This window comes from Lonchura striata, chromosome 11 (genome assembly GCF_046129695.1).
Source record: "Lonchura striata isolate bLonStr1 chromosome 11, bLonStr1.mat, whole genome shotgun sequence".
Lineage (NCBI taxonomy): Eukaryota > Metazoa > Chordata > Aves > Passeriformes > Estrildidae > Lonchura > Lonchura striata.
In genome coordinates, this window is record NC_134613.1 from 9,506,732 (window position 1) to 9,529,508 (window position 22,777).

The 22,777-nt window shown below is 40.6% G+C and overlaps 2 protein-coding genes across 2 annotated transcripts; both read right to left on the minus strand.

Annotated features, from left to right (window-relative positions):
* Positions 1 to 35: 35 nt before the first annotated feature.
* On the minus strand, positions 36 to 14,612 carry FAN1 (FANCD2 and FANCI associated nuclease 1). Its single transcript, XM_021554256.2, has 14 exons — positions 14,441 to 14,612; positions 12,189 to 13,583; positions 9,834 to 9,974; positions 8,439 to 8,634; positions 7,892 to 8,125; positions 7,291 to 7,422; positions 6,103 to 6,211; positions 5,253 to 5,372; positions 4,686 to 4,850; positions 3,632 to 3,797; positions 2,402 to 2,505; positions 1,596 to 1,790; positions 1,100 to 1,228; positions 36 to 271 (listed from the first exon to the last, which is right to left on the minus strand). The coding sequence occupies exons 2-14, from the start codon at positions 13,465 to 13,467 to the stop codon at positions 134 to 136; spliced, it is 3,108 nt and encodes a 1,035-aa protein (XP_021409931.2). The 5' UTR covers positions 13,468 to 13,583; positions 14,441 to 14,612; the 3' UTR covers positions 36 to 133.
* A 921-nt stretch (positions 14,613 to 15,533) lies between these two features.
* MPHOSPH10 (M-phase phosphoprotein 10) lies at positions 15,534 to 22,477 on the minus strand. Its single transcript, XM_021554216.3, has 11 exons — positions 22,345 to 22,477; positions 21,201 to 21,861; positions 20,267 to 20,424; positions 19,717 to 19,888; positions 19,296 to 19,437; positions 18,804 to 18,871; positions 17,997 to 18,134; positions 17,673 to 17,783; positions 17,327 to 17,434; positions 16,594 to 16,824; positions 15,534 to 15,752 (listed from the first exon to the last, which is right to left on the minus strand). Exons 1-11 carry the CDS (start codon positions 22,437 to 22,439, stop codon positions 15,603 to 15,605), a joined length of 2,034 nt encoding a protein of 677 aa, XP_021409891.3. The 5' UTR covers positions 22,440 to 22,477; the 3' UTR covers positions 15,534 to 15,602.
* Positions 22,478 to 22,777: the final 300 nt, after the last annotated feature.

Consider the following 22,777-nt stretch of genomic DNA (forward strand, 5'->3'; position numbering starts at 1 on the left):
AAAAAGGACTACAGTAATGTTCCAAGAAACCAGAATTTTAGAAGAAACTATTTTTAATAAGCAGCAGCAGCCATTGGTGTGTGCTACCCATTCCTTTACGAACACCTGAGTTCCCCACATGATCCAACCTGTGTCAGCTGAGGCGTTTGCTCTTGCCTCCAACGTCCTGTACATGACAAACCTCCACGGCAGCCCCCAGCTGGTGCAGCTCGCTCAGCCACAGCATCTGCTTGGGAGACAGGCGGTCGTTGGGGCCCTTCACCTCCACCAGCTGCAAGGAAAGGGGGATGGTTAGAAGTGTGTCCCTGGGGGAACTGAAGGATCATTAGCTCCCACACAAGAAGTATTTTTTATAGCTGTTATTTGCAACAAAAATAATAGAGATTTTAGCACCATGGAAGGTCCAGTGGGTGCTGAATTATTACCTGGTATTTCAAAATTTAACTGTAAGAGAACAAAATTTTATATAGTAAATATCCACCAAAACACAGACCAAAGCCCTGGTGAATGAAGGTTTCTCATACTGCAAAATTGATTGTCTGCACCCTCACCTGTTCCAGCTGATACTGACAGCAACTTATTAAGGTGTTCTAAAGAAACTAATTTCTGCTATTCAGCTCTGTATCATAAACACATAACAAGTTGTTATGTCATCCAACAGATGAGATGTCTTCTAGTAGCTATTCCACTACTGTGCAAGGCACCATCCGTGACTGTTTACTCAACTTCTGTAGCAGACACAGACACAATTGTTGTAGACTCAAATAGTCCAGATTTTGTCAAAGTGGTGCTAGAAGAACTCCTTGCTAACAACAATGAATGTGTGGCTGATTGTAACAGGTGCTTTAGATTAGGCTGAATCAAGACCTTTTCTACACCGACCTTAGCCAGCTCTGATCTTGCTGCTCCTCACGCCCACTAAAGCTCCAGCACAGCTGCTGGAGGCGCAGATAATCACCCTGTGCTCCGGGGGCAGGGCAGCCGAGCTGCGGCTCTGACTCCCCCGCCACAGGAAATGACAATTGTGTGGGCTGACAAGTGCAAGGTTTTACAGGAGGGAAGGCAGCTGAGCACTGGGAATTGCCGGGCTCCCACACACCTTGAAGTGCCGGCTGTGGGAGCGCCACACGAGCAGGTCGGGCAGGCCCCCCCGGCAGTGCCGCAGGTCCCTGGAAAGCCGCCGGAAAACACCGCTCAGGAACCTTCCTCCAAGGCAAGAGACCAGGCTCTGCAAGAGAAGGTTTGCGGTGGTTTTAATTTCCTGCAGAACCCTTTCCCAACCCTCACAAGAATACTGTTCCAAGAATACTGCACGGCCCACCTCAGCTCTTTGTTTAGTCTTAAGAAACATAAATAGCTGTTTTTCACATCAATTTTTCTGCTGTGTTCTCAGCTACTGTTACAAGAAAAGTGACCATATGAGAAAATTGTCACACCTGTGCAGGGACTTCAGCACAACAATCTCTAACTCCAATTGCTCCCTCCCACCACTCTCCATCTGCCATGGCTCAGTATAACCTGTGAGCACACGAGGGCCACGTGTAATTGAACGTCAAGCCTAACTGGAGTGCCCATGCTGGGCAACAGTCACTTACCTGGACTTGCTGGAGGGAAATAAAACGTCCCCAGTTAACCAGGGCTGCTGCTTTTCCCTCCTGAGTTGTCCAGACGTCAGCAACCAACTCTGCCAGTGTCTCTGAGGAAGCTGTGTGAAGCTGCTGGAGTCTGGCCTCAATGACAGCCCTCCTGTTCTCATAGAAGCTGTCAGTGTATAAATCCAGGGGGGATGTCTGGATGAAAAGGTAAATACAGCTCTCAGGAACTGCCACCACAGCAGCTGTTCCCCAAATGACAAAGTCCTACTTCATATTTTTCTTAACAACAAAGTCAATCAAACATTGAGCTGATTTATCTTGAACATGACCACCATATAAATATTTATTAAATGGGGAAAAAATTGCCTATGTTTTAATACCCAGTGACAGTGCAACAAACACTGGCCGCATTCTGGCAACACAATTATTTCTTTTCTTTTGTTGCTTTTTCTTTTCTCTAATGGAATGTGTCATCTTCCAACAAGAGGAACTAGGCTGGGACACAGCAGTTTCTCCACTGGCTATCAAGGACACCTTGCCCAGCGAGCTCAGCTACAGGACACAAGCATTTAACCACAACCATCCCACCCTCTCTGACTGTGAATCCAGCCTGACACAGCAATTGGTTACTGAGGAGGCCCTTGGCAATAAACCAAATATAAAAAATAATAAAATGAAGGAAACACCAAGATCTGCCTGGAAAGTCCCTCAGAATAAAATGTTAATTTAATCCCAAATAAGATTTTAACATGGTTACTGAGTCTACAGCAAAGGGAAAATAACTAAAGAAAGCCTTTCAAAGTTACCTGATAGGAATTTCTGAACACATCAGGTATGTCATCCATGAAAATGATATCCCACATTAGAATCCCATACAGTGTAATAAACGTTGAGCCTTCCCCATGAATACCTAAAGGGCAGAGTTTAATAGAAATAGAAACATTAACTTCTACAGCAATGTCATATGAAGAGCTACTGAAGCATCAGGACCCAAAGCAGAAAGATGCCATGTTCAGGCTGATGGCCAGCTGGTGTCAGCACACCTTCCCACAAGTGCAGCTCATGCTGCCCCATTCCCCAAGCCTGCTGCCCCCAGGCCAGGGGCCTTCCCTGCAGCACAGTTTCCATCCCTGCTTTGTCCCCACAAAGCTTACTGGGCTAACTCTGACAATTTGTCAATACACAACTTTTTTAACATTAAAAAAGGATACTATATGGCTTATAGTAATAATAATATATAATATATTCAAAATGGTGAGGGGGTAGGAGTGAGGAACTGATTGGGGATTTCAGCACAATTCTCCAAAATTCTAAATATTATTCCCTTCCTATTTAACTTTTTCTGATATGACCACTTTTGCTGCAACAATATTATCAATAAAATAAAACTGTATTAATATTTATATTTTATAGAAAGATACAAATATTATCTTTAAAAACAACTTGCCTACCTTCTGTATTTTGCTTTTTTCCTGTAAAACAGACCTATATATTCTTACTAGCTGATGGCTTTTCATAGCTCCTACATTGTAAAAGTGCATTAAAAACGAATAGAGCCTTTTCAAAAATTCCTGCAGTGTTGTGCTACTGGTATATACTATTTTCATGGAAATCTAGTACCAAAAATCAGTGGAGGTTTGTATTTCCTTAGTGCCACTCCCTTAAATGATAATACTAGCACTTTAACCTAAATTGTTCTACCCTTAGCCGTTCAATTGAAAGGAAGGCAAAGTACGTGATTTTCTGTGTAAATGGAGAAAAAACACTGGGGTTTTTCCTAATACATTTCAAAACCACCTTTGGTAAATGAAGGCAGCAAATCATTAAAGCAGGTCAGGCTGAAAATATGTTAGAGCACTTTGGTAAGGAAGTGATGTGTTAGAGGTATTTGGGAAGGAAACAGAATCAGCCTAAAATTTGGTGTAAGGAACTCAGCTAGAACTGGTCTATTAACTAAACTGATCAGTAAATAGTTTCTTTATTTACTCCCACAGTTATTTTACTGAAAAATATCCCTGAACCAACAGTACTGTTACCTTGATCGAAACCATTCTTCCTGTAATGAGTTAATGCCAGCTCCTCAACTGAGCACATGACTGTGGATACACTGCAGTCTTGGCCTCCTCCATCATCAATATCCTCCATGAGAAACACGGATTTTCCCATTCCTGTCTGAGGACACATCTTTCCACTGATTGTAACCTGAACATATTAAAACATTTGGTTACTTTCCAGCATCATGTTTAAAAAGCTTTAACCCAAAATCTCCTTTTCAGTTTTCTTAAAATCAGAGCTAGATCTGTTTCCAAAAATCAAATGAATAAAATTTAACCTGTCATTCCTGTGAAATCATCCTCTTTAGCTTTTATAAACTGGCACATTTTTAAGAAAACAAAAGTCTAGCAAAAATTCTGGCCAGATGGGAATGTAGCCTTTCTATAGGAGCAGAAACACAGAAAAGTGAGGAGACAGACTCTGGGCTGAGACAAAGAAGGGCTGCAGGGAGACATTTGGTGAGGAGGTTGAGAGAGGAAGTGAGGCTCTGCTTTGATTTTGCCCAGACAGAATTATCATTACACTGATAAGGAAAAGATAGACTTTTAAAAAACCTATTCTATTATGATGCAAGTGCCCAACACAGAATATTTGCATAACCCATATTTAGAGTGCATAACTTTGAAAGGTTCCGAAAAGAACAGTGGCATTTTTTTTAGCCATTAATCTAATGCTGACAACATGCTAACGTTACTATTACTTTTTCTAGCACACACAATACTTGGCCTGCAGCCACCAGAGACAATGCACTGATCTGATCAGACTCTTCAGCCAGAAAGGCTCTGGCTTTACTGATAAATTAGTGGAGTTTATGGCTGATCACATCCATAAGAAATATAAAGCAATGCAAATTAGATCAGTGTACAGCCGACTACAGATAAGAAGCTGACCAATGTAGGAGTATTTGATTGCAAGAAACACGTTTGTACTCCTTTCCCCGCACCATGTCAGTCAGAGGCTGGTGCCCAGCACGTAACAAGTCTCCCAGGTTACTTTTCCTTGTCTGAAGTCAAAAGGTGCTGCTCCTTTGCTTACGTGAGGCACATCGTGCACGGTGAGGAGGGGCAGGTCCTGCAGCAGGCCCTGGAGGTGCTGGCAGCTGGGGGAGTCCCGGATGCGCAGGGCGCGCTGGCACAGGGACAGGCGGTGCCCGGTGCGCACGGCCGGGTCCGCCAGCCCCCGCCGGAGGCAGCCGATGGCCTGGCAAACAGCAAGGGAAAACTGGCTGAGACCTCTGCACACCCCCTGCTCCAGAGCCATCGATTCCAGCACAAACAGGACACGGCCACCTTGCTGAGTGTGAAGTTCTAACCAACGAGTAACATTTTGCACAAGGAGGCTTCAGGATTCAAATTTATACTTTTGTACAGTAAAAAAGTACAGTACAGTAAAAAAAATCCCTCCCAATTTCTACTGATCAATATAAGATTAAGGAAGTGGATTAATTTTCTTAGTTAAACTGGTTGTCTGACCTTAAGATTCCTAACAAAATCTGTATTTTTAGGAGACTCTACTCCACTTTCTTGCCATAAGAAATACTTTTAAAAAATGTTTTCAGACAATCCAGTGTTTCCAGCTTTCCAGCAGCAGTTTTGAAGATACCTTCTTAGTGTTTTTCAGGTGCTGATGTAAATTCAGAGCCAGTCGATCCCACCATCTCCCTCTGCTGTCAGCACAGTACACATCCTGGGCCAGGAGGCTCTGCAGCTGCTGCACTGCTTCCTGTAGCAATGGAATTATACCTTTATTAATTTGGTTATAAAACCAAGTTCAAATTAGCCTGTCACTTTCCTTTCTAATTAATGAAAAGTACAGAAAATTTCTCTCTGGACAATCCAAACTTACTTTTTACTCCACTACCCAATATACCCATTTCAGATCTATATATGTATCTTATAAACTCTAGAATAGAGATATTTTTATGTAAATTTAAAGGTTAGCTGCCAAAAATACAGCATTTTTTCATTTCTGTATCCCTTATTGTATATTAAAAATATCTTAAGTATTACTTGTTGCTTTGTTGCAGAGGTGAAGTCTTTTTCAAAATAATCTGATTAACCTTAACATGTAAATCAGAGGCCTTTGGAGATGTTCATTCCCTAAGGAAGGGCCAGGGATTTGTGGAGGTCTTCTCTTTCAAGATTTTTCTTATTTAAAAGCAATAGCCAAATCTAGTGAAACACAGGTATCTTTAAATAATGAAACAAGCATATCTCAGCAATAGTTTTAGAGTGTATTACATAAGGTAAATCCTCAAAGCATAAGCAGAAATCAAACAATTTAAAACTTTCTAAAGCAGCAGAAATAAGGGCCACTTTTCCCTTAAAAGTAACTGTTACTAGAACTGTAGCAAGTCCTGGCAAACGTATTACCACCATTTTACAGCCACTTTAGAAATGTCAATTAATGTACAAAAATTAAGCATGTATTTCTATTCACCTCACCACTTTACCTTATACTTGTGAAGCCTCTGCAGAATTTCAACTCCTTGAGAAAGGATTCTTGTGTACACCCAGCCAACTGTGAAACGTCGCAGGTAATCAGGTAAAATTCTGTGATAGCTGAAAAATAAGAGCAGTTCAGATCAATTTAATGATGTCAGTTTTACTAAGAATACCTACACCCAAAGCATTTACCAGACTAAATGCCTTATATATCCAAATTGATCTGAAATTAGTATCCCAGCTGCAAAGTCAAGAACCCAAAGGTGAGGCAATAGTTTGGCTTAGGGAGCAGGTGCAAGCTGCACTTGCACAGCCTATTTTAGTTTCAACACCAGTAGAATTATCAGTTCATTTTAAAACAGATGCAAAACAGTAACTTACTACATCATATTTTGTTACCACTCATTCTCATAAGTCAGCAGTTCCACTTCAGAAACAAAGCTGAACAAAAGAAAAAGTCTCGAACAGGAATTTCCTGCCATAAAAGAAGACCAACATCTTTTCAGTAGGCACCTCTGTATTTCAGGACAAAGTCTTTTGAATTTCTTTTTTAAATCAAAATAGGTTTTTCCACTGTCTGCAGTGTAAAATGGAACAGACCTCCAAAAGACCCTCTATGAATATTATTTTAAATCAGTTGCCATGGAATTGAATTTAATGCCAAACATAAGGTTTAATTTGTGGTGTATCATTAAAAAAAACCCAAAATAATTAAAAGAAAATTGATGAAGAACATTTAAAACCCAATAAATGTTATTTCAGTTCTCAGATATTCAGTAACATTTCCTGAGCAACACCCACTTAGAAATCTAAAGACATTAAGAACCCAGCATGTTTTCCCATAACATTTGCAACATCTTTTGTTCACAGTCAATTTTAATTTCTGCTTATTGCCATTTGTTTGAAAGCCATTAAAATTAAAAAATATTACAAGGGAAAAATAAGGCTCCTGTTCTGTACTGGCACATAGAAGAGAACTGTTTTAGTGCTATATCCATGCCTACCAACTCTTTCCCAAGATTTTATAAAAAAGGTATTTTCATACTGTAACTTAAAAACTAAACAAGCAGGAAGTTCCAAGCTTTCAAGAGCATTAAAGTCTCTTGCTTTTTCAGGTTTAAATAACATCCCTAGTTGATAAGCCTCTCTCCAGAGGAAAACTAAGATAATACACTTAACAGTTTCCAGTTCAGTACCTCAAAGAGGGGTGATTCTTCAGTTCGCTCCAGGCTTCTTTAGCACACAAATAGAGATTATTAGCTTCTTCCCAGTTCCCATTTAGCATTGCAGTGGCTATATCATTTGACAGATGAACAGCAGTTGCATACCTGTGGTAAAAAACTACAACTTTACCACACTTGAAAAGCATCTACAGTTGATAGAAATAAATTCTTTCCCCTCCAGTCTCTAAAGACATTGAACAATGCAGCCATCTTTATTCTTAATCTTGTAGGATTAGCAGAGTTTAAACTAGCAGGGCACATAATGTTTAAATTTACTTAACAGTAGAGAATATAATTTTAATTTTGCTCAGAATCAGCACAGCAAATGAAAAAAACAGCTTCCATCACAGGATCATGAAGCAAATAGATAAGCTATTCTGTTTCAAAATGCAAGCCACTGTGAATTACAACTCCTACCTTGATAAAAAAATGTACTTAAAATAATTGCAAAATTAACACTTCTAAATATTTACATCTGTAGTACTACATCTGAATTCTTACTTGCCTGCACAAGTGCTGCAGTAAAGCTCTTTTAGCAATGAACAGATTTCCAAGCTGCCAAAGCTCTCCCTACCTGATGAGATCCTCTCTGTCCTGGAAGACCTGTGTTCTCCTGTTTACTGTGTAACTGGGGAATACCATGTGGCCCATGTTTGCCCTAAGGACTGTGGAGAGGAGGCCTTGGCCAGCACTGCCAGCTTCATCCTCCTCCAGCGACTCAGGCAGTGAAAACAGCAGCAGGATTCGGGAAAAGACAGCCCGAGCACCTCTACAGACCCTGACACATTTTCCAGCCAGGTTCTTCACCCTGGAAGGACAAATAAAAATTTTATAACATGGTTTTTATCATGAGTTGTAGAAACTAAAACTTACTGAATGAAGTATGAGAATAACTTTTTTCCAAGCCAATTAATGCATAAACTTGATTGTCCTTGAAAGAAGCAGATAGACTATGCAGTTTAGTATTTACCCTTCTTTGACTCACTGTGAATTGAAATGCAATGCCACCCTTTTTATTAATTAATTTACTAAATGCAGTCCTCTCTTGAAAAGGCATCTAGATTTCAGTCACTTGAAGCACAACTTCCATTCACCTGCAAAATTTAGCTGTAAACATGTACCTTTTTAAAATCACTGTCCCAATACCAGCCTGACTCCTGCTGAAGATTGAGCGCTGCTTTGACAACTTCAGAAGATCATCCACCAGTTGCTGTTTCTGACCATTTGGGTTTGGCAAGTGAAAGATTTTTGCCAGTGTTTTTAGCTCAGGGGCTGAAAGCAAATCCAACCCTTCACACAGGTCTTCCAATTCAGATTCTAAAAGTAAAATCATCCACATATATTCATTGTGTTATATTATTGTGTCAAGCAACAGGTCACAGTACATTCATACAACCTAGTACTAATCTAATGATTTAGGTTTGATGCCTGAAAGGTAGGCTGGAAATAAAACCCCACAGACTGGTGTCTATAGGGCAGGTATTTGTTTATTGCAGCACTGCAGGTGAGGGAGATTGCTCCACCTAACTCACCCACCTTTGCCAAGTGCTGTGGTATATTTATACAGCAAGTGTTGCTCAGTGTTACTCTGCCACTATAACGTCATCATACAGATGCCAGAACTAATTTACATGGCATGGTCTGAGTGTTGTTAGACAGTTCTTTTGCACTGTGCTTGCCTCTCCCTGATTCAGGGCTCATCAGGGGTCTTTGATGAAGGCTTCCAAAGTCTTCTTTGCATCTGAACTTTTCAACTTTGTTTCTGGAGCATACACAGTTACTGTGTTCCTTGGTCTGTCTGGTCCTAACCTGCCTAAAATCTTTATCTTGTGGCTAGTTTGCTTTACATTTACCAATTTCTCATTAAGTGTACTTACCTGTCTCTAAAGCTGTCAACCTGGTGAGGTTTTTTCTTCTTTTTTGTCTATTCAGCATTAAGCAACTAGTTAACCATACACCCCATTATATTGTATAGAAAGTTATTTATATCAGGTTATATAGGTATAAAAGTATTGATTCGGGTATATATATATATATATATATATATATATATATATATATATATATATATATATCAGGTTGTACTGTTATTTTATAACTTAAGCTATAAAAGCACCTTGTAACTTTGACCTAAGTTACATAGGTATCAGGCTCTTCAAAAATGTATTAACAATGCCATCTGGTTCACTCTGAAATTCTTCTGCACCTTCTTCTGGACCTTTTCACATGTCTACTTTAAAGGAAGGGAATAACCCCTTACAACTTCAAAACAACTGCAAAGATTAAAAAAATCTGTTGAGTTATAAAAAAATGCTGTTCAGAAAAGCTGGTGTTCTCTATTATCTAATCTGCACTATTTGAATTTTCACAAGACCACTCATCTACCTGAAGCCTTTATTCTGCTCCTCTGTTTTCTTCCCAAGGCACAGACAAGCATGTACTGCACTGACCTCTAACATGACACAACTTCAGATTTTATTTGTAGTATTTTAAAGGTTTATTAATGCTGGCCTTACCTGTTTGTAGGAATCTGGCTTCAGCCAGTTCTTCAATTATTGGTGACAAATCCACACTTATCTCCCCATACTCTATTTTGTTCACTTTTAACCAGTTCAGCTTGCGTTGAAAAAGTCTCACATACAATTTCTGCCCACCAGCTGCAAGTTTTATTTAAAGCAGGGAAAGACAAAAAGAAGAGTAAATTCTAAACACAGTACTAAGCACCACATCATCACATTAACCAGAAAAATTACTTTGATGCAGGTACTCTCTAAAACACATTTTAAATCTCCCCGTGTTCTACAAGCAGACTTGGTAAAATACCAGACTCAGACTTACCTTTCCAAGCAATTAATAAATTCATTAGAATCTTTAAGTTTTTGTAGGTGGAAAAGTATTACAACATGTTTTATAGGTAATGTACATTACTGAAATGCCTTTTGACATGCCTACCCTTCAAGAAATATTTAGTTTTATAGAAAAAGAGAATTTAATTTTCCAACCCTGCATTTTGTGTTGTTAAATAGGTCTTTTTGCTTTGTTAAACAGCTATTCAATGACCAAATATTTCATGCTAGAGAACAAAAGAAGCTGCAGTATGACAGAATAATTTAATAATTGTGAAATACCTCTCTGTGCAGCATTCTTCAGGTTCTTATTTTTCCAAAGATAAGCCAAATTATACTAATACATCTACTGAAAGAAAACAATGAGAAAAAAAACTCCTATTCATTGATTTTTATCAGGGAAGTATTCTTTTAAAATAGCTTTTAAAAAGACTTTTTAATACTAACAATGCCAAAATTCAACAAAATAGCTTATTAAATTTTAGCTAAAAATAGCCTAGCTATTATCACTATATTCAACAACCTTTTGAATACTTAATTCAAGCCCCATTTACTTCTATTTTTTTCCCCTGTCTGCTAGTACTTAACTGAAAATGATCATTAATAAAAAAAACACTGAAACACTACCAGACCTAGACATACTTAAGAAATGGCAGATAAACATTAAATATTTATTTAACAATTCTCCTGTCCTTATAAGACTTTTTCAGCCTTTTCTTTAAAAGAATCTTTCCAGGATCTGTTCACTAGGAGAACTACATTCAAACATATAAGCTTTTCATTTTCTCTGTGGGGACTCCTTTAAAGTCTGCCCCAAGTTTTTATCGTTCTGGAGAAAGGAAAAAGGCTAACACACAGGCATTCTTGCTCCAGGCCATGGAACTGACCAAACTAGGGCTGCAATAATACTTTCATAATGAGCTTCATAAACTTACACTGAGGCAGAGACAACTCACTGAGGAATGGTAAACATTTCAGCAGAAAATAATTAAATACTGGAAAGTATCTATATTCAAGCAACTTCATAGTACTAATCAGGTTTGTGGGCTTTTTAGTGTTATGAAAACTGAAAGATGATGCTAGGGTAGAAACTTCTCACGTGGGACACACAGCTCATCTACCTGAACTTTCAAAGTATCCTGCCTGGTATTTCTTGAAGGCAATGGCATCCATCTGTCAGTTGTCCAGGATTTGTTATCTACTGACTTAGTGTCATCCTCTCACTTCTCACAGCTCAACTGCTTCATCTTTCCTACCCTGCAGAGAGAGATTGTTTCATCCATGACCCTCACTTCCAGTGCAGGCAGACATGGATTTATCAGCACCACTTTGCAGTAATTCTTTCTGTACTCCAAACTCACACTACTGGAAGAGAAACAAAAAGCTCTTTTATCTAACAGAAGAAGCTCCTGTTACCCATCAGTGTTGTTCACGCCCAGGGAACAGAATGTGGAAAAGGGGAAGGTGTATCCTGAACATCTCTTTTAGTGTTTGTCAAAGTAGCCAACACCAGCACACACTACTGGCCTGTGAGTTTATTCCTAGATCTTTGGGTGCAAATTATGTGCATCTACTGCTTGCCTCAGAGAGCCAGTAACAAGACTTCTGTTGCTTTCTTTCTTTATATATTCCCTTTTAACTACCACAAGATAAACAAGGCATTACCAAGCTCCAAGATGTCCCTGCTGTAATATTCTTATGGGCTGGACTGCGCCAATGGGCTCTGCCAAGCCCCCCAGGTTTGGCTGCTTGTGCCCATGGCCAGCTGAGATGCATGAGGATGCAAGACTGGCTGCTGGGTGGCCTGAGTGAGGCTGTGACCCCCCATTCTCTCAGGAGCTGTACCTAACTACATTAGCAGAGTTTATTTTTAAAAAAACAAACTGAGAAGAAGGAGCTTCTTTCCTTAAAAAATACATCAAGTTACAAGGTCAATTGATATAGTACTTCTCACATAAAACTATGTAAGTAAAAATGTTCCACTACAAGAGGGAATGTGGAAATGTATTTAAAATAAAAAGATACCTGATAATTTGTAGAACTTGGTTATAATGGTCAAATCTTCTTCATTAAATAGTCTGACATCATCTTCATTCTGCAATACCGCTTGCAGGACTACTAAAAAATTCTGGAGGTAGTATGGGTGACCAGGAGAGGCAGGCACAGAAAGGACCTCACCTATTTTGTCTAGAATGTCCCCAGTTGAATCCTGAGATTCTGTCTTTTCCATGTCATTCTTGAAGTCTTCCAGAACTTCGACAGGAAGTACCTCTGCATCATCCCTGTTAAAGCAATTTTCTGTCCCATGGTTCACTTCTGTCTTTGAAGGAGGAACCTCAATGTGAAGCTGAGTCTCAGCTTCCAAATTACTGGTCAGCTCTGCTGAAGTATGGATGGCTAGAGATGTTTCAAATTTATCAGGACTAAGTATCCCACCTTCAGAGCTGCTTTCTGCTTTGGTGCTCCTTGTACCAGATGGGAACCTTTTGTCATTAATGTCATCAGCCAATAACTGTACTTGAACCATATCCACAAGGTCTTCTCCATCATATTTGTTTATTTTGTTTTGAAATTCAGATTCCCTCTTTGAAAAATTTTGTTCCTGGTGCTCTCCCCGAGAAGGCTGATTTTCTTTCTGAGAACTCTGCCCAGCATCAATCTCATCACCATCATCAGGTGCTGCAGCACTTCCACAGGCACTGTGAACAGCTGGAGGTGAAGAGTTGATCTCTTCATACAAGACCTGTTTTCCTCCCTGCAGGCAGCGTCTTCTGGACAGCTTGGCAGACAAGCTTCCCAAGGAGACTCTTCTAACTGTTCGAGCCTGGGATTCACTGTTGACACTAAAGACTGAACCACTATTACTAAAATAAGGACTAGTCTGTTGTGCTGCACTCCCTCCTGCTTTCAATAAATTACTTTTAGAAGGACTTGTTTCTAGATTTAAGAGGTTTTTTGAAAAATACGAGCTGGAATTATTGCTCAGATTTTCAGCTGGGGGACTCTTATTCCTAAAAGGATTTAGTGTAGCATCAGTGGCACCAATCTCACCACGGTTTTTCTGACATATTTCATCCATGTGCTTATTTATTCCGTATCTTGGCACCAATTGCCCACATATGGGACAGCTAACTTTGGCAGGGGGAACATTGTTAAAAAAGGAAGTAATAGAGGATGATGCTGAAGGTGTAGATGGTGTTCCTGCAACATCCACTTTTTTTGTTGCTTCTTTTTTCCTCTTATTTTTACTGAGTGACAAACTTATCTGGGATCTTTTGATTCCTGAAGACCTAGATTCTGCCATTACAAAACTTCACAGCCATTACACAGCACAGACAACTCCATTCAGGCCATATTTCTTTATTCTGTAATACTTAAAAGACCTTCCTTGGCTTTTCCATCTGTAATCCTCTGACATGCCTTGAAAAAAAACAACACTGAATGAGAGGTCTTCTAAGGTACCAGATGCAACCAAGATGAACAGAAGAGAGACAGATAAGTCCGTAACTTAACAATGCTACTGTCCTTTAGCTTGCCTTACCAGGCAGGGAAGCACACCACAGGCAAGCTGAGCACTGCAGCTGCCTTTAATAATGGAAAAGGAATCTCAAGTTTGCATTTACATCAGCAAGTGAACCTGGAATTCAAACAGGCAAGTCCTCTAATTTTCACAGAATAGTCAGAGATGAAAGGCACCTCTGGAGATCAGTCCAACCCCCCTGCCCAGGCAGGGTCACCAGCACAGGAACACGTCCAGCTGGGTTTACAATGTCTCCGGAGAGGGAGACTCCATGACCACCCCACACAGCTCTCCCAGTCTCTGCCTCCCTCAGTGTGAAGTTCTTCCTCATGCTGAGGTGAAACTTGTGTTTTAATCTATGGCCGCTGCTCCTCATCCTGTTGCTGGAAACATTTTATCATTGTCTAGTTTGCTACTGGCGGACTATTTTCGGCGGCAGGCATCCCCGCCGGAGCGCCGTGCGGGCTGCCCTGCAGCCTCGCCCTCACGGCCGCCGTGCGTGCCCGAGCCCGCGGCGTGCTGGGGCCGAGCTCCGCCAGGGCCGGGGCTCGGCAGCGGCCCCACACCGCCCAGGGAGCTGGGCGGCGGGGCCCAGCCTCCGCAGGGGTCTCGGGGCGGCCATCCCCACCTGCCCGCCCGCTGCCGCCACCGCCCCTCCCCGCGCCGGGACGCCCTCGGCCGCCGTGCCCCTCACGGCGGGCCCCAGCCGGAGCCTCCCGCACCCGCCCGGCCCAGCCCCCGGCCCTTGCCCACGCACCGGCCCCGCCGCCCGCCTCGCTCCGGGGCCAGCCGCGCCCCTGGGCCGGGCCGGGGCCGCCGCTCCGCCCGCCGCCAGCCCTGAGCAGCGCAGCGCCGATGGCGGCCCCGCCCCGCCCACACAGCGGCTCTGCCGCGAGCCCCGCCGCTCTTTGAAACTCCCTTTTACCACCAAAACAGCTGAGGTCCACAGGAGCAGCAACTAGAGGTTTGGTGGTGGTGAGTTTTTAGTTGTTTTTGGTTTTTTTGGGTTTTTTTTTTTTTTTGGTTTTTTTTGGTTTATGTTCGGCTAAGAGCAAAGAGTGAAATACTTTCACCCTCAGACTTATTGTTGGCATGGACTCTGAAAACGGTGCTGGTATGGGAGATTATTCCTCTGAGTGTTAAAAATAAGCCTGAAGAGAAGGGACCTCATCCCTGCCTGTCAGTGTGTGCAGGGAGCTGCAGAGGAGGGAGCAGGCTCTGCCATGGAACGAGGCAAGGGGCAGAAACTGAGACACGCAAGTTCCACCTGAGCGTCAGGAAAAACTTCACTGCAGGTAACTGAGCACTGGATCAGGCTGCCCAGAGACGCTGGAGTGCATGGAGCTCTCACTGGAGCTATTCCACAACAACCCTGTGCCATGTGCTCTGGGATGACCCTGCTTGAGCAGGAGATTGGACCAGATGACCCTACTGAGGTCCCTTCCAACCCAAACCATTCTTGGACACAGTCTAAGTTAAAAACTTCCTACCTCTGGGTTACCACAGGCTTTGTGTCCTCCCTCTTTGCCAATCACAAGTTCAGAGTATAATTTCTACAATTTAAATGCCAAGATACATCCTCAATTTGTCAATAAATGCAGTTCCTCCTGCTCTAGATCCAGAGCTATTGTAACAGCAGACAAAGCTCTGGGCTATAGATTAAAGGGACTGTATAGTTACAGCACATGTCGAGTATTTTACACTGATATGTATCTGCCCACACCAAGAATCTTTCTTTTTAGAATAACAGAGTTCTATGGTAGGAAATAAGAGTAAAATCTACAGAAAACTCTCTGAACATCACCTTAGAAGTTCACAAAATATTTTAAAAATCAGAGAATAAAACCTACTCAAATTCAGAAGAAAATTTTAATATATACAAGATGTATATATCTATGTACCTGTATAAAAAAGGTAAACTACAACTTCAGTTTATGAACAGAGATTGCTTTCTCCTTCTTCTGTTTCTTCTTTAATTTGCTGGCATCTTTGATTTGCATTCTCACTTGATCTTGTAGCTGAGAAAAGAAGGCCTGGGATGATTTCAAGGCCTTGTCTTTACCTTCATCCTGCCATTGGATAAAACATTTGTTATAACCAAGAAACATACAAACACTACCATTATATTACTTCCTAGTTACTCAAGCATAATGGTATTTCATTTAAAAAAGACCTGGTAACTGATTTTCAAAGGATATTGTTCACCACATTTTTATTCCACTCTTGCTATCTAAAGAAATAAATATTACATTATCTTCCTAAGCAGCAATTAGCCTGATAGGCAAGAGCAGACATCAAGAACAGACCCTTGTACATCATGAATTACAATAGGGTATCTGTATTTTGTGTTCTACTTGCCTTCTGAAAAAGTAAGTACAAACATCTGGAAGTAATGAAGTTATTTTTCCTATTAGTTTCTAATACTTCAAAATTTCAGAGATTTTTAGAGTTCTATCTAAAAGGCATCATAAGTGGTGCATGAGTTTACTGTTTTATAGCATGCAAAACAATATCAATCTGATGAGATTATAGGGAAGGCTCCACAATAAGGGCAAAGTTAAACAGGCATATTGTATTACAAAACAGTTTAAGTTACCCAAAGCTTATACAGAACATAGAAACCTCAATGTGCATTCAAGCAATCCCACTTGATGAAGTGGAATGGCTTAAATACAGGAAATAAAGAAAATGTCTTAGTATTTGCAGAACATCACTTTGTGAACTTTTAAATAAACAGAAAAGTAGCACCTCACACAAAATCATTTCTGCCTGATGAACATGCTTTTATATAGAGTAATTGTATCATACAGCTTTTTCATATTTTTCCAACCTTATATTTGTAATTCTTTGGGAAAAAGTTTCCTTTCCTCTCTAGAGAAAAATTATCTGTCCTTGGGATTTTAGTCTTACCTTGAGCAGAGATGCTTTGCCTTCTTTGGTAAGCCTTTTTAATTTTGCTGCAGCAGCTTTTTTGCTAAGTTTCGTGCCTTGCTCTGGTTTCATCTTTTCAAGAAGCTTTTGACGTTTCTCCTTTTCCCTTCGCTTCATACGTTTACGGAGCTTTTTCCTTCTGAGTTCTCGTTTTTTGTCTGTGGGAGTCTTTTCTGCATCTGTTTTTACATCACCAGCTTTGTTCTTTTCCTAAATAGATCCATAACAGTGCAAAAGACAAGACTCACTTCACAGAACTCAAATCTATCTCAGCATTTCCATTATTTCAAGTGACAGCTCAGGATAAGGCAAAGGCCAAAAACTGACAAAAGCTGGGAAATGAGATTTGTACAACATGCTAATTGCTCTGCTCTAGTGTTGTTTAGCTTTCCCCCTCTCAACACCCATATAAATGTTGGGACAACAATGACCATCAAGTAACAGTTAAGATCAAAACCAAAGCATAGTAGTATGGCCTACTGGAGCCAAATAAAATTTACTCTTTCCCCAGATAGGAAAAAAAAAAAGCAAAAAAAAAGCAAAAAAACCACCTCAGCCCTCAAAACCTCCCAAAAACCACAAATGCTAAAATTCTAGGCCAAAAAAAGTCCACAAGGTGAGGAATCACCCATCAGGATGGGAAGGGCAGAATTCCCACTGATCTGACAGACAGTACATCCTTCTGTAACTACCTTATGCATTTTATATTTACCTTGATCTCCTCTGGTGCTAAGAGAGCAGCATCACTAACAGCAACTGGTGCTACTTCTTCCATACTTATAGCTGGAAGGTTCGAAACTATTTTAATTTCTGGCACCGGCTAGAAAGAAGGAGACACATTCAGGACTGAGCACAGCATCTCAGCAGCTGACAGACAACTGAAGATCACAAGTAGCTGGGCTTGTTTAGAGGCAATCGCAGTGCATTTAATATGAAATAAGAATTACCTCAGTAAACACCAATGTTTACTTTGCTTTCCATTTCTGGAATGTATTTTAAAGTATCCAGTTCAAAAAAAAGGGAGAAAGCCCCCAGCTTTATGAAACTTATGCACTTACTGGTTTGGGTGTGAAGTGGAAATTACAAAGTGCATCCAGCTTCTGGAAGAGTGAATCCATCATTTCCTGAATTTCTTTGTGTTCAGGATTTTCTTCCTCTTCAGTCTTTTGCTGCATTAAAAATGCAATGTAACTGTAACACCATTCATAAGGCTATTTTACTTTAGCAAGACTAATAAGAACACAATTTACAATTCAGAGCTCTTTCACTGGTGAACACTCAGAGAAAGACTAAATTACTTCCAGTTGGAAAGTGTATTAATGAACACACAAGAGTACACAGTGTGAACTTCAAACCCAAAGGAAAGGCATTGTTTTTGTTACCTGGTGAAGTTTCATGTATTCTTGCTCGTAGATTTCAGCGAGACTCAGCTTACTCTTTTCATGATCCAAACTGATCCGCTTCTTGTAATCAAAAGCTTCCTCTTTGGGTTTTTCTTTTGGTACTACATCATCCCATGCCTGAGAAAGTCATAAAGTAATGACCAATTGCAACTACAGTGAAGTACCAGCTACATCTCTTTTAGAACATTTTTCAGTTATTTATTAAACATAAATTAACTAGTTTATGAACGTAGCTTCCCAGGACTCATCAAGTTTTGCACTTTTATTAAAAAAAAAAAAGTAATAAAAGTTATAGCTCTACTCGAGCCCTTGGTTTTAGTGAATGAAGGCAACAACTATAACAAGTTCCAAACTCTTCCCCACATTTTTAAATTCAAAGAACAGTAAGGCTCAACAAGCTGTGAGATACTAATATTCTGTCAGTAGCTTTGAAGCAAAATGAAGCAAACAACTGAATTTTGGACAGTGTAAGAATGCTCAGAGCACTAGTTGTGGTAACAGCCAAGACTTATAGACTGGCTTTATATTCCAAATAAACTCCTTACAGTTTTATCTGCAGTCTCTTTTGAAGTGCACCAAAACTTGGCACATAAAAGGGATATAAAAATAGGGCTCCTTAGAAATCTAAAGACATACAGTGAATATCAAGAAAAAAGAACAACCAGTCGCAGAAATTAAGATAATTCTACACCTAACATTGCAAATTATTCCAACTCATCCTTGGAATGTGCCCTGTGAATCAAGTCTATGAACAATGTAAGGAGGAACAGGTAGGATAATATTAACCTCATCCAATATTCTTTGTTTAATGAGATCTTCAAGCTGAAAAGTAGTTTCTTCTGTGATCACAGGTGCTGAAAGAAAAAGGTAAAGAATTTTAAGATTAATGTTTCTCTAGCAAGAAACAGGTCTTGTTCAATAAAGAATAAACTACACAAAAAGAAAGTAAAACCTTCACAAAAATGTAGCAATTGAAGGTGAAGTAAATAAATATAAGTAAAAGTAAGTCACATTACATAAGGCTGCTAAATTATTAGGTCTGCTACCAAAGTTACGAACTTTCAGGTAAATTAAAAACTAACAAAAAGAAATTATAGTTTTCTGTAGTTTCTACTGTGAAAATGCAGGGTGAAACAACCTCAAAATCAAATCAAAAAGTTTAACCTGGTCTCCTGTTACCCTGCTCTTGAATCACAGGTGTTTTCAGCAAGGTGAAAGGGCAGAATACCCAGCATGGTCTGGCACATGCTGTGAGCAAAGCCCTGTCCCTCTCCTTACCCATTCGGACTGCGTGGTCAAAAAGCACCGTTTCTTCCAAAAGGCTGTTCTCAGGGCGTTTCTGTCCAGTCACTTCTCCTTTCAGCTGCCAAGGTTTCTCCTCTAACAATGCTTCTTCCAAGCTTTTTATTTTTTTGCTCATCTGGAAAACACAATTTCCTACAAAGTTTAAAACAGAGCTCACTCGTAAACTTGCAGCAAGAAATTAATATTTATTTCAGGTACATGAGGGAATATATGATTGCAGATGTATCTATGTAGATAAACCACATGTCTTCCTTAAATTTTAAATACCTTCTTTTTATTTGCTGGATTCTGAACAAATGAAACAACCAGTAAAACAAAAGTTATTTGCCACTGTTTTGAAGTATTAGCCAAATAAAATATGAACAAAACTCAAAGAAAACCAAACCAAAATTACCTTTTCCTGTCTCTTCTCAAATGATGACTTTATTTCACTGGGACTGATGCCCTTCTCTAATTGCCCTTCAGCTACATCTTCTGTTTCACTGTCATCTGGCAAATTGAAAGTTACTTTTTTAGAAGCTTCTTTATTTCTCATGTGCTCCACCATTTCATCCATATCCTCAAACCTGTAACAACAACATTTAATATAAAAGTTGAGAAGCCTTTTTAATTTTTCACATTAAAGTATTTCAGCCTTTAGATGTTTACTTGCTACAAGTAACTTACAGTTTACAACAGGTTTCAGGGATCCCCCTAAAGGCAGAGGACACTAGGGAAACTTCTGGATAATAAAAATAACTTTGAACAACTCTTAAATGCTTTATTCAAATAAAGTTCAAGGGACAATATTTTAAAAAATTAAGTAAGCTGACAACATAAACCATGAACATACAACAGTTAACTGAGAATGGCACAGTGTGACCAGAGTGAGGGTGGAATTCTCAGTATTTTCTGCTTTACTTCTGTGTAAAATTATGAGAACATTTTACCTGCATTTTACTTACTCAGACATACTTCCTTCATTTTGCTCTTCCATGGCACTGTCTGCTTCCTCTTCCTGATCCTCTTCAGCATCATTAGCTACTAAATCATCATCACCATCATCATCATCAACTGGATCAAAGAAATCTTTGTATGTCATATCTCTTGAACTTTTTATTGGCTAAAAAGGTGAGAGGGAAAAAAAACCCAAACAACAAACCACAGCTGTTAAGACTGACAGAAATCAAAGAGCATCTTGTCTTTTAAAGTCTTTAGTGCCTGGGGAACAGCACTTCTTGTGCAACAGTAATTTAGGGTAGTGCAACAATAATTCAGGGTAGTGATGCCTTAACCTGTGGTAGAGGATCATAGTAAAACTGATTTCTTTTCCTGGTATTTTCAGTTCTCTACCACTTACACATACAGAAGTCAAGGAACTGTACATTTTGCCAAATACTTGCTAGAATGCACACCGATTCCCTGGGTCTATTTCTTACTTGCTTGTGAGAATGTCTGGTAATACTGAATAATAATATACTTATTTTAGAATCAATTATTCATCAATTTAAGTTGTATCACAGTCACAAGGCATGTCCCTGGAAAAAACCCTTTGCTCTGCACCAGCCACCTCAGTGATCCCTAATTGCCAGATGCTGATCTTTTCATTTGCTGGGTCCCCTATTCTGCAATTCTTCAAGGCCTCTGATTTCCTGTGGGTATTATCTCTTCCTTTATTCATGTAAAAGCCCAAGGCCCATGTAAGGAGAGTCTGGAATAGCAGGATCCTATGTCCTTCTACACCAGGAAATTTTCTTACCAGATATTAATTGTTAAAGTAAAGCTTCAGAAGTAATCATTAATTACATAAACAAATGTAACTTGGCAGTTTCTACAGAGTTAAACATTTTATGGTCATCCTAACAGATACCAGATTTTGATTTGAAGGAAAAAACTCACTTTGACTTTAGCTTCTTCTAAGTCTTCATCATCATCTGAGAAAATGTCTTCAAAATAATTAATGTCATCTTCTTCTTCTTCTTTTTCCTTGTCTTCCTTCTCTGCATGTTCTAAAAAAGCTTCCATCTCAGCTAGCTTGAAAAACTTGTCATCCACTACAGATTTTCTTCCCTTCTTTCTCAGTGTGGTTTCCTTGGCTGTTTTAGCTTGTTGCTCCAGTGCTTCAATATCAAAGTCAATATCAGAATCCTCATCACTGTATTTCTGCATTACACTTTCTCTGAGTTTACTTTGCTTTTCTTTAGCTTTAGTTTTATCTTTTTCTTTATCTTTTGTATACACATTCATCTGTTCAGTTTCTGCTTCCATTATGCTGTCTTCCAACTCCTTGTCACTGCTGGTCTCTGCATCAGAGCCATCCTCTTCCTGGTCTGAGAGAAGGCAAAGATCTTCATCCTCGGCATCCCTTGCAATGGATTTCTTGAAGAAATCGAGAACTGCATTGTTCTGGAGCTCTAGTTGCTGCCAAATCTGTTCTTCATCAAACTTTTCTATCACCAGCTCTTTTAGAGGACCCCCACGAACTATGTTACTTCCTTTATTCAAATCGTAGAGAGTCTTTGTCATCGCTCTGAAGTCGGCAGCCAGCCCATCCTGCACACTGAGAGCAGAAAAATAAAAAAGCTTAACACTTTCCACTAAGTCAATCACACGGCTGCTCTTGTTGTACCTGCTTTGGTTCTCTGGTGCTGCAGAACAGCACCTTTCAATAGCTACTGCTGCGGCTTAACTTTCCATACATCGCTTGGAGTACTGCTACTACGCAGTCACAGAAAAAAAAATCACAAAATTATTAATCCTTTCAGTTTCATTACACTTCGTGTAGGAAGTAGCAGCTGGACAGAAAATCCCAGCTTTCTACAGCTGCATCTTACAATATGTTGATCTTATTTAAGCACTCCAGACATTTTGGGCAAGTAAACAGTACAGCACTAAACACCTCAATCGTCCAAGAGCCAGAACCCAGGTTTGAAAGATGTAACTGCGCTTCTCCACCGCCCCACTCCTCAACTGTTACACCTGGCTGGGTGTAAAAGGTTTTCCTCTAGGGCTACCAATGCCTCCCCCCGCCGCCCCGCGGTACCTGAGGAAGCACTCGGGGCGCGCCGCCGCCGCTCCCGCCACCCTGAGGCACGTCTGGATGCCCTGGAGCCCCGGGAGCCGCGGCACCGCCGCCATCGCCCCGCGCGCACGTGGGGCCCGCCCCGCCTCCGCCGCGCCCCGCGCTCAGGCCCGGCCGGCTCCGCGGCCGCCGCCAGGGTTCCGCGCACAGCGGAACTCTGCCCCGCCCCGCTTCCGAGCCGTGCCATCCCCGCCCCCTGAACCAGGCATCCCCGCCCCCTGGCCCAGCCCTCCGTTAGAAGCGCCTCGTTCTCCCAGAACCCCCAGCACAGTATGGCAGTCGTGCGTGGTGGCTGCTGGTTGCCGCCCTGGGAAGGGCGCGGTGTTGCTGCAGACTGGGATTTGCATCAGCACTGGGAAACCTGCTCTAAATATAGTGAAGGTACATTCATCTC

What these genes read in the sequence shown, in the direction of transcription:
- FAN1 (XM_021554256.2), bottom strand. Translation starts at nt 13,467, where the DNA reads ATGGCAGAATCTAGGTCTTCAGGAATCAAAAGATCCCAGATAAGTTTG. An exon ending in GACAGAGAGGATCTCATCAG is followed by an intron (nt 7,423 to 7,891) that starts GTAGGGAGAGCT and finishes TTTTTACCACAG; the next exon opens with GTATGCAACTGCTGTTCATC. An exon ending in TGTTCAGAAATTCCTATCAG is followed by an intron (nt 1,791 to 2,401) that starts GTAACTTTGAAA and finishes CTTTTCATCCAG; the next exon opens with ACATCCCCCCTGGATTTATA.
- MPHOSPH10 (XM_021554216.3), bottom strand. Translation starts at nt 22,439, where the DNA reads ATGGCGGCGGTGCCGCGGCTCCCGGGGCTCCAGGGCATCCAGACGTGC. An exon ending in TAGAAGAAGCTAAAGTCAAA is followed by an intron (nt 20,425 to 21,200) that starts GTGAGTTTTTTC and finishes TCACCTTTTTAG; the next exon opens with CCAATAAAAAGTTCAAGAGA. An exon ending in TAGCACCAGAGGAGATCAAG is followed by an intron (nt 16,825 to 17,326) that starts GTAAATATAAAA and finishes GGATCTATTTAG; the next exon opens with GAAAAGAACAAAGCTGGTGA.